Source organism: Arvicanthis niloticus, chromosome 6 (genome assembly GCF_011762505.2).
Source record: "Arvicanthis niloticus isolate mArvNil1 chromosome 6, mArvNil1.pat.X, whole genome shotgun sequence".
NCBI classification, from domain to species: Eukaryota; Metazoa; Chordata; class Mammalia; order Rodentia; family Muridae; genus Arvicanthis; species Arvicanthis niloticus.
Window position 1 is genome coordinate 45,180,493 of NC_047663.1, and position 13,411 is coordinate 45,193,903.

The following is a 13,411-nucleotide window of genomic DNA, read 5'->3' on the forward strand; positions in this document are numbered from 1 at the left end:
CAGAAATAAACACCTCTAATCTCCCGACTGTAGTCTCTAAAATCTGTGTCTCATTTTTAAAAATACCCAGACCCTTTTGAGAATGGGAGATGTTTGGTCTGGACAGGAAATAGAAAAGATAAGATAGGAACACCTTGCCAAACCAGAAAGCCATCGTCACAGCTTCTGAAGATACAAAGGTGACACAAAGGGCCTCAAAAACCAGTTTATAAAGCCCCCACTAGCCACAGGTGGGACAATACAAATTCATATCATGAAAAAAATCACATAAATATCTTTTAGTGCCAAAATTGTTACTATATTAAAAATAATTTGGAACAAAAGAAAACCTCACTGACTGTCATCCAGGAATACCAATGGATCAACTCATTGTTTTTTAATTTTATCTATTTGTAGTACAATCAATTTAAGCTTATTCCCGATTAGCTTACAAATAAATGAGACTCAGACTATGGTTATTTTATTTGGCTTTGACAATTACTGGGGGTAACCCCTAATCTACTCTCCTAACTGCCAGTCTGCTACTTCCTCCTGGGGTGTACCCAGATACTATAAGGGTCCATGATTCTCTGAAGAATGATTCCCTGGACTCAAATAGTATGTAAACACAAAGGGTCTCTCATTTCTAGAATAGAGAGACACCCAAATGAGATGCGGTCCTGATTTAAAGCACATCAGGGAATTCTGGGGTAGGTGGCCTCTATGTTCATCTGTTGGGTCCATCTCTAAGGACATTCCATTACTGGAGTGTGGGGGCTGGAAAGTTGCTGGAGAGGTCTGGAGACTTACTGAGGAAGTAGCTGAGGAAGTCTGGAAACTGCTGCTGACCCATTGTCCTTGCCTCAGGCCAGGTGGCGGGCCAGCTTCTAAGGCCTGGACTTTCCTGGAATCCTCCAGTTCTTGGAAATTGAGATTTAGGCCTAGTCTCCTTAACTGTTTATTTGAAGCCTGTCATGGAATCAGCCTAGCCTTCTCAGTACTTGCTGCTTCTCTTGGCCACGGGATCATCATCTCTTCATCTCCCCTCATGAAGAGGCAGCTTCTTCTCTCCTCTTCTCTCTTCCAACTAGATCACTCCAAACACACCTACCTCCAATCCCTCCAGTAATTGGCTGTAGCCAATTTTATTTAACCAATAGTTTTAAATCAATGAACAAGGTTTGCACAACAAAAGCTTGCAAATGTGAGAAGTCACTCATAGCCCTAGACCTTCCCTTCAGTTATCTACTTACTTATTATTTAGGGTTTTTTTGTTTTTGTTTTGTTTTGTTTTGTTTTGTTTTTAAAAAGAGTTACTCTGTGCAGCCCTGTATGTCCTGGAATTCACTTTGTAGGCCAGGTTGGCCTTGAACTCAGAGATCTGCCTGTCCCTGGTGGGACTAAAGGCACGTGCCACCACTCTGGCTTAAATTTATTTTTTAAAGATTTCTTTATTTTTATTTTATATGTATAAGGAGGGGTTGGGAAAAAGAGACAGGAGCATTCCTGGAGCTCATGGGCTAGCCAACCTAGCAAAGGTAATACATATACTTAACCATTAAGCCATTCTCCAGCCCTGAAACTCATTATTTAGACCAGAAAGACTGACTCTGAACCTGCAGTAATCCTCCTTCCTCTGCCCCTTGACTGCTGGGGATTACAGCGATATACCACTGTGCCCAGATCTTTCAACCTACTTTAAAAAAAACAAACAGATTATATATATATATATATCTTGTTGGCATCTTGTAGGAGTCTGGGGGGCAGTTGGAGGAATAAGAAGTATTAGCTGGCCATAGGCATCTGATCCTTCACTCTCTGTAGGCTTGAGACTTGAGGGCCTGAGGTTTGAGGAGGAGTGGACTTGAAGAACCAGAGAATCAATACAATATACTATTGGGACCAAGGCGAATCCCTCTGGTAAAGGAGTGGTTCTAGAGAGAAAGTTATGGGGTGTTTGAGTGTCTTAGCTACTGTCCTATTGCTGTGAAGAGACACCTTGGCTAAGGCAACTCTTATAAAAGAAAGCATTTAATTGGGTGCTTTCAGAGGGTTAGTTTATTATCATGGCAGGGAAGCACAGCTGCAGGCATGGGGCTGAGAAAGAGATGCAAGCTTTACATTCTGGTTTTTAGGCAACAGGTGGGGGGGAGAGGAAGAAGGAGGAGGAGGAGGAAGAGGAAGAAGAGGAGGAGGGAAGGGAAGAAAGAAAGAAAGAAAGAAAGAAAGAGGAGCTGGGAATATTTATTAACCAATGCCTATTTCAGCCTATTTCATAGGAACTTCCCCATAGAAATTTCAAGCTGGACCACCCTTGAGAACTTAATAATTTTAAGAAAAAAATGAGGGAATGAAGCATAGCCATTCTAGCAAATGCCTTTAAGCCCAGGACTGGGAAATGTTTCGGTTTTCAATCACAACTATTGAGCCCACCAAGGGCCAAGTCTCCCTCACCTAGTACAAGTTTTATGTAAATCTCTTATTTCCCCTGCCTGGTAAAACTCTACTTTAGACAATGTCCCCTCCACTCCCCACATTCCAGAAATCAATGGCTTGAAGCCGTGGTCCCTCCCCTTCCTTTATTTGCCTTTAAAATTAGCCAGTCTCAAAAGACTGTGAGCTTGGTCTCTAGCAAATGGGGGAAAAGTCACCACCCATGGCAGAATAAAAACCAAGTGAACTTCCTACCCCAGTGTGCTCTCATGACTTTTGCAAAAAGTAGTCTTGCCTAGTTTCATTTTGTTACTGTGTTCTTTTGTATAATACCGAGATTACTCATTGTTTCAAATATCAGAAGGCAGAGGCAGGAGGATCTCTGGTTGTTCAAAGACAGCCTGGTCTACAAGGTGAGTTTCAAACAGGACAGGCCTATATAGTAGGATCCAGTTTCAAACAGAATAACCCCACCCCCACACCACACCACAACACACACATAGAGTGTGGTGGAGGTTCACATTTGAGGTGAGGACACCATGGGGGCTGTCCACAATAGCTGCAGCAAAGACTCCCAGATAGACCAAGAGGAGGTGACAGGGGACATAGAAACATCTGCTTCAGAGAAGCATTCAGGTTGAAGTTTGAATGGGTGCAGCAAGCAGAAGGAATTCAGGAAATGACAGTGGGAAAACAAGCCGGCTTCAGAGCATACACAGGGAAGGATCTGGTATGCCAGGTTAGAATGTTTAAATCTCATTTGCCTGGCCCTAGGGCCACCCAGGTGCTCAGCACATCTTCCCTGGGAGAACGGATGGAAATGACAAATGCATCTGACGAATGCATCTGGACTTCAATACTGCAAAGCTGCTGGGTTTCAGAACCCAGAAAACTAGCCAGCTATGTGACCTCTAACCTCAGTGACCTCCCCCGCCCCTCACCTCTGTCTCTGAGACAGCAACTATAACTCCATCTTTATAGATTTGTTGTGAGGAATTAGACAAGATCAAAGCTGTGTGTCAATTAGAAATGTGGACCTAATAAATGTTAGCTCCCTTGCTCCTGTTCCGGTGATAACCAGAAGCCAGGTAACAAAGCAGAACTACTCACCGACTAGAGACAACGAAGGCTGTTCCTGAGATCTGTTTACGGAAGATGTATGCTGCAATTCCCAGCTATATGGGCCCTGGTGGGAAAAATTAGAGGTTTCAGTAACAATTTCCTTGAGTCAAAAGGAAATCATAGCACGGCTTTAATTAAAGGACAGAGTTGAAAGTGTCCTCCCTGGGAGTTCAGGCATTCAGAAATTGATGTTTATAGTAACTTAGAGTTTTTCTCTTTCCTTGTCCGTTTCAGCACACATGCTGCAAGATCTTTAGATCAATACGCTATTGACTGGGGTCATCCATCACTATTGGAGTCTCAGCAGAGGCTGTGATGCCTATAGATTCTGACGGAATGTCTCTGACCTGGCTGCCTGCAGGGATGGGGAAGGCCTAATCTTCCCAGTAGAGATAAGAGGTTGTGCTGGCCTCTGAGGCTTTAGGGTATGGAGCTAAGGTAAGAAAAAACAGAGTAAAGAACTAGGTGAAGTATTTCAAAGTCATTCCAACTAGGGATTATGAAATTAGTGTATTTTTAAAGATATTCAGGCCTTTAATCCCAGCATTCAGGAGGTAGAGGCAAGCAGATCTCTGAGTTTGAGGCCAGCCTGGTCTACAGAGTGAGTTCTAGGACAGCCAGTGCTGTTAGACAGAGAAATCCTGTCTTGAATAAAGCTAAAACAAGATCTTCAGTCCTCTGTAATAGTCTCACTTGAAGACAAATGCCAGGACAATCTATGCTAATCGCTCACTAAATCAGAAAAAAAAAAAAAAAAAAAAAAAAAAAAAGCAAACAGAAGAGGGGACAGGAGTAAAACCAGGAAACACAAACTTTGACAAGGAAGAAAATTCCAGAGTTGTAAGCCTCTGGGGAAATCACATTTGGCCCAGTTCTGAAGGATGCAAAAAATTAGTCAAGCAGGAACAGAAAAGTGTGTGTGTGTGTGTACACATGCATGCACATGTCCGTGACTGTGCGTATGTGTGTAGGTGTGTGCATGTGCATTCATGTGTTTGTGCGTTCATGTGCATGTGTGCATGTGTGTGTGTGTGTGTGTGTGTGTGTGTGCAGTCTGGCTGACCATTCCTTTATTCACTTTTTCCCCTTCAACAGTGATCAGCTATCTCTATGTCACACTAAGCAAGAAGGAACACAAGGTGGAAGAGAAACCTCTGCTTTTGTGTGCTTTTTCAGAGGAAACACAAGGTGTCAGTAATTGTAATGGGTTGTAGGAAGCCAAAGGCAGCCCTGTGCAGGATCCCAGCATGCTGGGGAAGAGCTGGAGAAAGCTTCACAGACATCTTCAACTTCAGAGAGTTCTCTGGGGGAGTAGAGGGGGAGGGTAAAGTGGAAAAAACACACATAAAATAACTTTTATGGAGGGGGAAGCTGGCTTTTGTTTTTAAGGAAACTTTGGGGACAAGGAGTTGTAATTGATTTTTTTAAAAAGGCTAAATAAAGTACCGGAGGAATGCAGAGACTAAACCTAGCAGGCCCCCTATGCCATGCAAGGAGTCTGGACTCCACCCTGTGGATGACAGGAACCACTGAAGGAATTTGAACAAAAGCATTGACTAGATCTTGTTTGTGGTTAGCCGGCTGGGAGAGGGTTCAATTGATTAAGTATTAGCCTCCAAAGCATGAGGAACTTGAGTTCAGACTCCAGCACTTATTTAAAATTGGCCATAAACACAGGGGAGAGCAAAATAGGCAGTTCTTGGGGGAGCTTCCTGGCCAATATGTCAAACAGCAGAAATTGGGAGCCCAGGTTCAGTGAGCTGCCTTGTCTCTTTTCTGGTGGAGGTGTAAAGTCATAGAGAAAGAGAGCAGACCTCCAACCTCTACAAAGATAGACACTGGTCATACACCATGCTTGTAGTTGAATGTGCGCGCGCGCTCACACACACACACACACACACACACACACACACACACACACACACGACAAAGGATGTTTCTCAGAACCGGGAAGTATGAATTGAAGAGGATTGAAAGGGGGAAATGGATGAGGTTCAGGAGACAGGAGAGTGGCTGGAGGCTGGAAAGAAGTTCCTCCTGCTTTTACCTCCACTTCCCTAAGTGAGAGATGAAAGGAAGACTTCCAGCTCTGGAGTCACTTTGCCTCTGAATCGTATCAGTTTCCTCATCTTTGAAATGAAGAAACCCATGAATCACTGATAAGGTCTCTGCTCTCCAGCAAGCACGAGACCGAGTGTTTCAGGGCATCTCTGCAGGCTGGAATCCCCACATGGCCTACTGGTAACTTCCCCCAGCTCCTGTTTTGTTCCCCACCTTTAAGGGCGTTGTCTGAGGCCACAAAGAGAAGGTGGAGTGGAAGGCCATCCACTAGACCTAGGCCTCTGCAACTATAGCTTGGCTCAAGTCACTCAAGAGTGCCCTCAGCTTTGAGGTCACAGGACCATTACAATTTCCCTTCCGGAAAAATCTTTAGGGAGCAATGAAGAGAACATTTAAAGGTACCCAAACACCAAAGTCTAATCCCCAATTTGGGGTTGAGTGGCTGTATGCTCTTCAACAAGTTAGTCCAAGGCGATGGATAAATCCCAGCCTCTGGGCAGCCCAAAGGAACTTGCCACATCTCCTTTCCCGCCTCTTTCCCTCCTTGGTCGCGGGTGCCTCCTGACCAAGGCAGGGTCTTGGAGAGCTTGATGAGAGCGGGGCGAGGCTGGGTTGGGGTAGGAGTGTGGCAGGAGGCGCCAGTTGGGATCCAGAGAGCTCTGCGCGCTCCCCGGCCCTAGTTCCCGCTTCCCCGTGGCCGCGCGCTTGGGTGCAGGGAGGGGGCGCGGATCGCGCGCTGCGGCTGGAGCTGCGCAACACCGCTGGCCCGGAGGGTGCGAGCCGGCCGAGCTGCGGGCAGCGCCGGCGCCTCTGAGGTGGGCAGCCCGGCCGGCCCGCCCTGCCCTGGCCCTGGCCTAGCTGCCCGCGCGGCTCCGAGGCGCGCCCGCAGGCTCTGGCCCTGCGCCACCGAGGCTCCGCCCCCGCCGCTGCTCTCCGCGCGCCTGAGCCCACCGGGCCAAGCCGTGTAGCTGCGGACCGCGGTCTCAGCCCTAGCGGCCGGAGCTCCCGCCCCCGCAGCCGGGTGGCTGCTTACGTCAGGGAGGCGAAACCTAGAAGAAGAGGAAAAAAAAGAAGGCACGAGGGCGGAAGGGGAAAAAACTTTAGTTGTTTTTTTTTTTTTTTTTCCTTTTTCTCCTCCAGGCACTGAAGCGAGGGACAAGCGACTGCGACAGCACGCGCTTCCGAGCGAGCTCCAGGCGCCACCTCAGCCGGCTGAGGCGCACAGCAGCCGGGCCCGGGAGGCCCGACGGCGGGGTCAGTATGTGGGACCCACAGGAGTTTGAACGCCACTGGCAGGCCGAGTTCCCCGGGGAGGAGACTCCAGTCATGAAGTTGGAATCGGTGCCGGACATGGAGCGCGAGCTCGAGCGTTGCAAACTCAACCTGAAGCGGCTGCAACAGGTGTTGGCCGAGGAGAAGTTCAAAGTCTGGTACCTGCAGGCGGCCCTGGCTGGAGAGAAGATGGATCTACCCGGAGGGCGGCCGGAGGGCGGGGACGGCGGAGACTGCAGCAGTGGCACCGGGAGCCGGGGAGCCGCCGTGGAGGAGCAGGAGCCAGCCGGGCCCGTGCGCGCGCCGCCACCACGCGACAAGGAGAACGCATCGGGCCGCGACCCAGATTCCCCTGGCCCCGCGCACCCAGACTCAGAGGTGGCAACACCGGCGGAGCCATGCCCCTACGTGTGCCTGGATCTTCCTGCCTGGCCCGGGGCGGCGGAGGGAGGGGGCGCCGTGCGCAGTCTGACCGCTGCCATCCACCAGCAACTGGTGCAGCCTCGTCTGCTCTTCAGGCTCCGAGAGGACTGTGCGCCCCCAGGCCACGATGGCACGGGGTCCACTGTACCCGGAGAGGAGCGGTCCTCTGAGACCCGGGCAGGGCGGGGCTCGGAAGAGGGCGAACCGGACGCTTCAGGTGGGGATGATGGAGGCGATTGCAGTGACCACGACTTCGAGATGGTGGATTTGAATGAGAAATTCGTCCTCGGCCACCTACTTATGGCCCCCTACCGGTTTGGGACCCGCGATGAAGCTGAGAAGCCCGCGCGGCCCTGCAGTCCCCATCGTTGGATGCACCTGATCTCCGGAGGCTGGCGACACCACCGGCGGCGGAGTCGAGACCTGGAGCAGCTGGAGGCGGAGGATGAGTCCCCCAGACGTGGGGCTCGGGAGCACCTCGCCCAGTGGGGGCGCAAGAGGTTCCTGCGCGTGCCAGACCGGGATTCGCCCAGTCACAGCTCGCCTGAGAGAGGCAGTGACTGCAGCCACAACAGCTCAGACCACGAAGACGGCTTCTCCGCAGGTAGGCGAACCCCTATTCTAGGTACCTGGCTGATCTATCCTGCTGGCTGCTGGTACTCCACCACGGAAGACCTTGGTGGTCCTTTTAACCCTAGGCAGTTGGGGAGCCTTTTCTTTTTTTCTCTGTAAAGCCATCTGTGGAATGCAAAACGAGAGCGTGCGAAGTGATTTTTTTTTTTAGGTTCGGATGAGTTTATGAAAATAAGCGTGATGGCTGTGCCCGGGGTCGGAGGGAGAAGTGTGGTAGAATGGCGCAACTGATTAGACCTTGGCAGAACCTTTCATCTTGGTCTTCAGCCCTCACTTCCCACAGGTCCTCCAGTGTCTTTTGCACCACCCTAATAGCTCTCTCTGCAGAAGCTCCAGAAGTCCCCCATTTCCCCTGAGATTTCTTAGTGCAGAAATCCTTCCCCAAATGTTTTGAAGTTATCTTGCATTTTCTCCAGCCTGCATCTCATGCGGGGGTGGGGGGATGGGAGGGTGGGCGCTAGTTTACTCTAGGAGGTGCCTAATGCTCCTCTTTGCTGACTATTCTTCTTTCCCAGAAGGCTACTCTGGGGTCTGTGGGCTTCCCAGGAGCCCGAGAGGAGGGAAAGGCTTGGATTCCCAGTTTTGAGCTGGCCTGGTTCTTAGAGAGCCTGTTGGACCCAATGCCTTCCCTGATAAAGGAGAAAATTGAATCTGAAGTGTGTTCGAACAGGTGAGCTGAGATCATCCTGTGTCTTCTGCTTCCTCTCTAATCTGCCATCTTTCTTGAGGACAGGGTCTGGTCTTAGTTGTCTTTGAATCCCCCTGTGATCACAGTGCTCCATAAATAATATCTAAATTAATGAGCAACTGCTTTGAATTTGCAAGGCTGTTCAGCTCTTCATAGGTCAGGGAGTAGAACTAGGTAAGGAGAAATAGTTGACTGAACTGTGGGGTGATATGTAACTGCCCCTTTGCTGCATCATAAGTGCCAGGGTCCCCTCAGGCATGCAGATGGCATGGTGTCTCCGTTGACTGTGTTGTAAGGAACTTAAGATGCCTTCTTGCTCTGTGAATGGGGTGGGCTGTGTGTGGGGAGATACATCAATGATTCTGGGATTGTTCCAAAATCTCCATTATTAGGTCTTATCTGGGTGAGTTTGCATTTGAATGAGAAACTGTCCACTTTGCTAAAAGCACATTTGGAAGATCCATCAAGTCATCTGTTTTGATCAATTACACTTATTCATTAGCAGATATTGGCTGCACTTCCCATAGGTAATGCTTCTGCCACCCCTGCTAGTAATCATTTTTTATCGTCTCCTTTAATTTAAAGCAAGAGTGAAGATTTTTCTCTGGTGCCAGATTTCAAATGCCCTCCTCAGAGGCTAAAGTCGCCTCAGCTGCTTTGTAGTTGGCACCTGTCCCATTTCTCCCAAGACGCACATCAGTCATTCTGTCAGGTAATCTCAGTGCTCTGGACCTTCCCCAGGAGTGATTGTTAATTCTGCAGGCAGGCTGTTCGATAGCACCTTGATGCAAATTAGAAACCAGCACTTGCTTGGGGCTAACTACACAGTTGCTCCTCAGGGTAGATCTGTGATGAAAAGGGTCTCTTTCCTTTAGACCAAAGACTCCAGCCAGGGCACATGCTCTGGCACCAGTGGCCTTGGCGAGGTGCCAAAGCCAGAGCTCTTCTAGGCTCTCCTCATGACAGACTTGTATAGGAAACCACCTCACAGCTGCAGGTGGAGATCACACATTCTTTCTCCAAAACCTCAGGGAGGATATGATAGAGAAGACACACATGCAAGCATATGCACACCGTATGCAGCGACACATGTACACGCAGGCTCACAGCAATTGATAGTTTTTCTTAGACTGCAGAACAGTCTGCAGGTAGCTGAAGCATTGTGAGGTCATCTTTGCTTGCATTTCCTGTAATTCTCATTTAATTAGCTCCTCAGACATGACTGTTTTGTATATGGATCCAATATCTCTCCCTGAACCCAAGCTCAATGGTGAAATGGAAACTGTAGGGGAATAAAAATGTTTTGTGTCTCCATTTATACAAATGTGTCTAACGTATACTCAGTTTCCCAGAAGTATTTGTTGAATGGTATATTTATACATTTATTTGTGTGTGTCTGTGTGTGTGGGTTTGCATATGCCACAGTGCACACGTGAAAGTCAGAGAGTGACTTCTGTAACTTGATTCTTTCCTCTCATCGGGTGGGTCCCAAGGATCGAACTCAGGTCCTCGGGCTTGGTGACAAGTGCCCGTGTCTGCTGAGCCATCTCACTGGTCCAGAAATATGTTAATTTTTTGTCCTTTTTGTTGTTGTTGTTTGTTTTTGAGACAGGGTCTCACTGTGCAGCTCTGGCTGGTCCGAAACTCACTATATAGAACAGGCTAGCCTGGAACTCACAGTGGTCTTCCTGTCTTTGCCTACATAGTTCTGGGATTAAAAGTATGTGTCACCATGCCTGGCTCTCAGAGTAATGTATCTGTAATAGTATATAAGAGAATAATAGATAAAGGGAGTGTAGCTCATGGACAGGACACATGCTTCCCATGCTCACCGCTGTGGGTTTATCCCTGAGCATCAAAAGCAAGAAGGAAGGAAAGAATGGGGGAAGAAAGCATGAGAAAGCATTGTAGCACACGGCTAGTATCACTGCTTTAAAAGTGTGTTTCCATGATATATAAATGTGTGGGTAATGTGTATGCCACAGGTGATGATGGCACAAACTTGTAATCCTAGCACTCTAGGAGGCTGCAACAGGAGGATGGAGAACTGGTTAGCCTCGGCTACATAGTAAGCCCTTATCTAGAAAATGGAAAACGCCATGGTCTCCGCATCGCACGGTGCTCGTGTGACAGCGTGAGGAGTTATTTGATGTTTCTGTGGCTTACTTTCTCCATTAGTAAAAAAGGACTTCCTCATACTATTGAATAGATGTGCTACCATCTCCAAAGAGCTTAGAACAGGCCTGGGAATGTAGTAAGCATGTGAGTATATGAAGTAACTACTGCTATAGGCTGAATTGACTCTATAGAACTTTCTACTTCCAGAATATTCTGGATCAACTCAGGCCCTTTCTAAAAGCTTCCAGGCAACAGGGCAGGAGCCAGGGCAGAGCATCAAGTTTGGCTTATGAAGCTCTTTAGACTGGCCCCATGTGTTATAGCGGGCTTTGCCTTAGCCACAGGGTTTGAAGGAGAGAGAACCCCGAGGTAACATATAAAATAACTAAGGGACTCCCCCTCCATGGAAAAGGGACATTTTCTATTAAGTAGAGAGCAGATCCATAAACCTGAACATCTTTGGGGTTTTACTTCACTCATGAGAAGAAAATCAGAGTTTAATTAATAGGCATGCCAGTTCATTTTAAGCATCGTTTCTTGATCATCTCTATTGCCTTGATTAGTTTGGGAAAAGTCTAGCTCATGATGGCATGGTTAGTACTTGGTGGTTGGGAAAGGACAAAGGAGTTGTGGGCGGAGCAGAATCTGATGTGTCAGGTCAAATATACTGTTGTCCTGAGTGTACCTGGTGTCATTCTCACTAGATATGAGGCCCTGGGCAGGTTTCAGCCTGTCTTTCACAGGCAGCAATAAGGAATAGCACTCACTTGGCCTACTTTTGTCTCAGTTCCTGTCCTGAGTACTTTATCCCTAGTTATTAGTTTATGGCATACAGCCTCGTGAGACAGAAAGTTGAGGCCCGGGAAGCCTAAAGGACACTCTACCAGTCACTCAGTTTACAAACGGAATACATAGTCAGTCTGATTCCCAAGTACATTGCTTTCAAACAAATGCTAAGCTTCTGGCTACAAGTGTTGGTATGTACCTCCCAGGATAGTTGGGAAGATTGAATTCAGGGAACTAGGAAGTTGTTTAGATTGGTTAATAGCACACTTGACTTATCATGACCATGAAGTCCACACATGTCTGTATCATAATAGCTTTTGTTATCAGTGAAATCCCTACCAGACTCCAAATCAAACGAGCTGGGGTCACCTCGCAGGGTTACCACCTACTTATGGGGTTCCTGTGAACTGGGCCTCATAGGTAGCAGGGTATATTGCTAGGTTTCAGACTTCCCTTCAGTGGCCAGCCAGTCCTGGGCTCATATAGCTTATCCTTCAGTGGAGGCTGGTGTTTCACTTGGATGCTAGCATGCTTCTGTACCACCACTGGTACAGTCAGTCAAGGGGTCTGTCTTCAGGGTTCATGAGTCCTTTCTGCAGACTGTGGTTTCTCCTGTGTGTCTGCATTGCTTGTGAACCCAGATACTGTCCTCTAACAAAGCTTCCAGGTAGCTTTTCCAAGTCCAGCATCCTTTTGACTGTCAGAAATTATTTATCTGATAGTCTGGCTCAGTTAAATGCCAAAGTAGTTTGCTCAGTGGAGACAAGTTCTCTCCACACAACCTTCCTTAACCTCTGATGTGGGGATTGAACCCATACGTAAAGGGCCTTGTATACACTAAAGAAGCCCTCTACCACTGAACTGCAGCCCAACCCCAGTACTCTCTATTTCTTTAAATTTTTTTTTGGCCCTTAGCCATTCATCCATTCATTATCCATCCATCCGTCATCCATCTCTCCCTCTCTCCTCCCCTCCCTCCGTCTGTCCTATGTAGCAAGCATATCTCAAGATCATGCTTCATGCAAGCTGTGTTCAGGACTGAGACTGCTCAGGTTGGTGGCCCACCCTCAGCTTTTCATTATCTTTTTGCTGAGTAGAAATTTTGATTTTTAGATAAACGCCTTTTTGATGGGTGACTACTGTTAAATCCTAAGTAGGGAACCAGACATAGTGGCATATGCCTGTAATCACAGCATTTGGGAGGCTAGAGCAGAAGGATCATGAGTTTGGGGCCACTGTGGTCAGCATGTTTCATAAAAAGAAAAGAATCTAAATAAGAAATGTGAGCTGGAGAGATGTGATGGCTTAGTGGAAGCCTGAAGACCTGCCTTTGATCCTGCAACCCACGTAAACTTGGTAAATGTGGAAGGAGAGAGCCAACTCTACAGAGCTGGCCTGTGACCTCCACGTGTGTGAGGTGACATGCACCCCATCCCAATAATAACAAAGTACTAGCCTAGGCTAGACCTGTGTTTCTGTCTACCTCAGACAGATGAGAACCCTGGACCATGAAAGCAACCTTAAAGTCATACTTAGGACCCCAAGGAAAGCGTAGGAGTCAGATGGGGGCTGTTCCTATTGTGTCCTCAGCCTTTTCCAGGAATTTAATTAGAGGACACTAAAACCGTAGTCTGTTGGAGGCCAGGTGACAGAGCAGCAGGCCACCTCTGCAGATGGCAGTGGTTAGTCCTATCTTACTGGTGCCTCTGAGACTCTGAGGGAGCCAACCAGATCTATGTAGAGAGCTTATGGAGCTGGCACTGGAACACGGGTCTGTCCACAAAGCTGGTGTATGGCATTCTGCTTGCAATGCCATACTAGGCCAGCTGTTCAGGGCCTGGCTTCGCTCTTCTCTTCTCTTCTCTTCTCTTCTCTTCTCTTCTCTTCTCTTCTCTT

General features: G+C 48.0%; 1 protein-coding gene and 1 long non-coding RNA gene across 2 annotated transcripts in view; one reads left to right on the plus strand and one right to left on the minus strand.

Moving 5' to 3' along the window:
• The window catches only part of LOC143442751 (uncharacterized), a 40,912-nt gene extending 36,759 nt beyond the window's left edge, over positions 1–4,153 (minus strand). Inside the window, exon 1 of the long non-coding RNA XR_013111193.1 lies at positions 3,523–4,153. This is a non-coding gene — a long non-coding RNA (uncharacterized LOC143442751). The remainder of the gene's footprint in view (positions 1–3,522) is intronic.
• Positions 4,154–6,736: 2,583 nt separating this feature from the next.
• Abr (ABR activator of RhoGEF and GTPase) overlaps positions 6,737–13,411 on the plus strand; it is a 198,132-nt gene continuing 191,457 nt past the window's right edge. Inside the window, exon 1 of the mRNA XM_034504804.2 lies at positions 6,737–7,894. Coding sequence (XP_034360695.2) covers positions 6,856–7,894 — 1,039 coding nt within the window. The 5' untranslated portion in view covers positions 6,737–6,855. The remainder of the gene's footprint in view (positions 7,895–13,411) is intronic.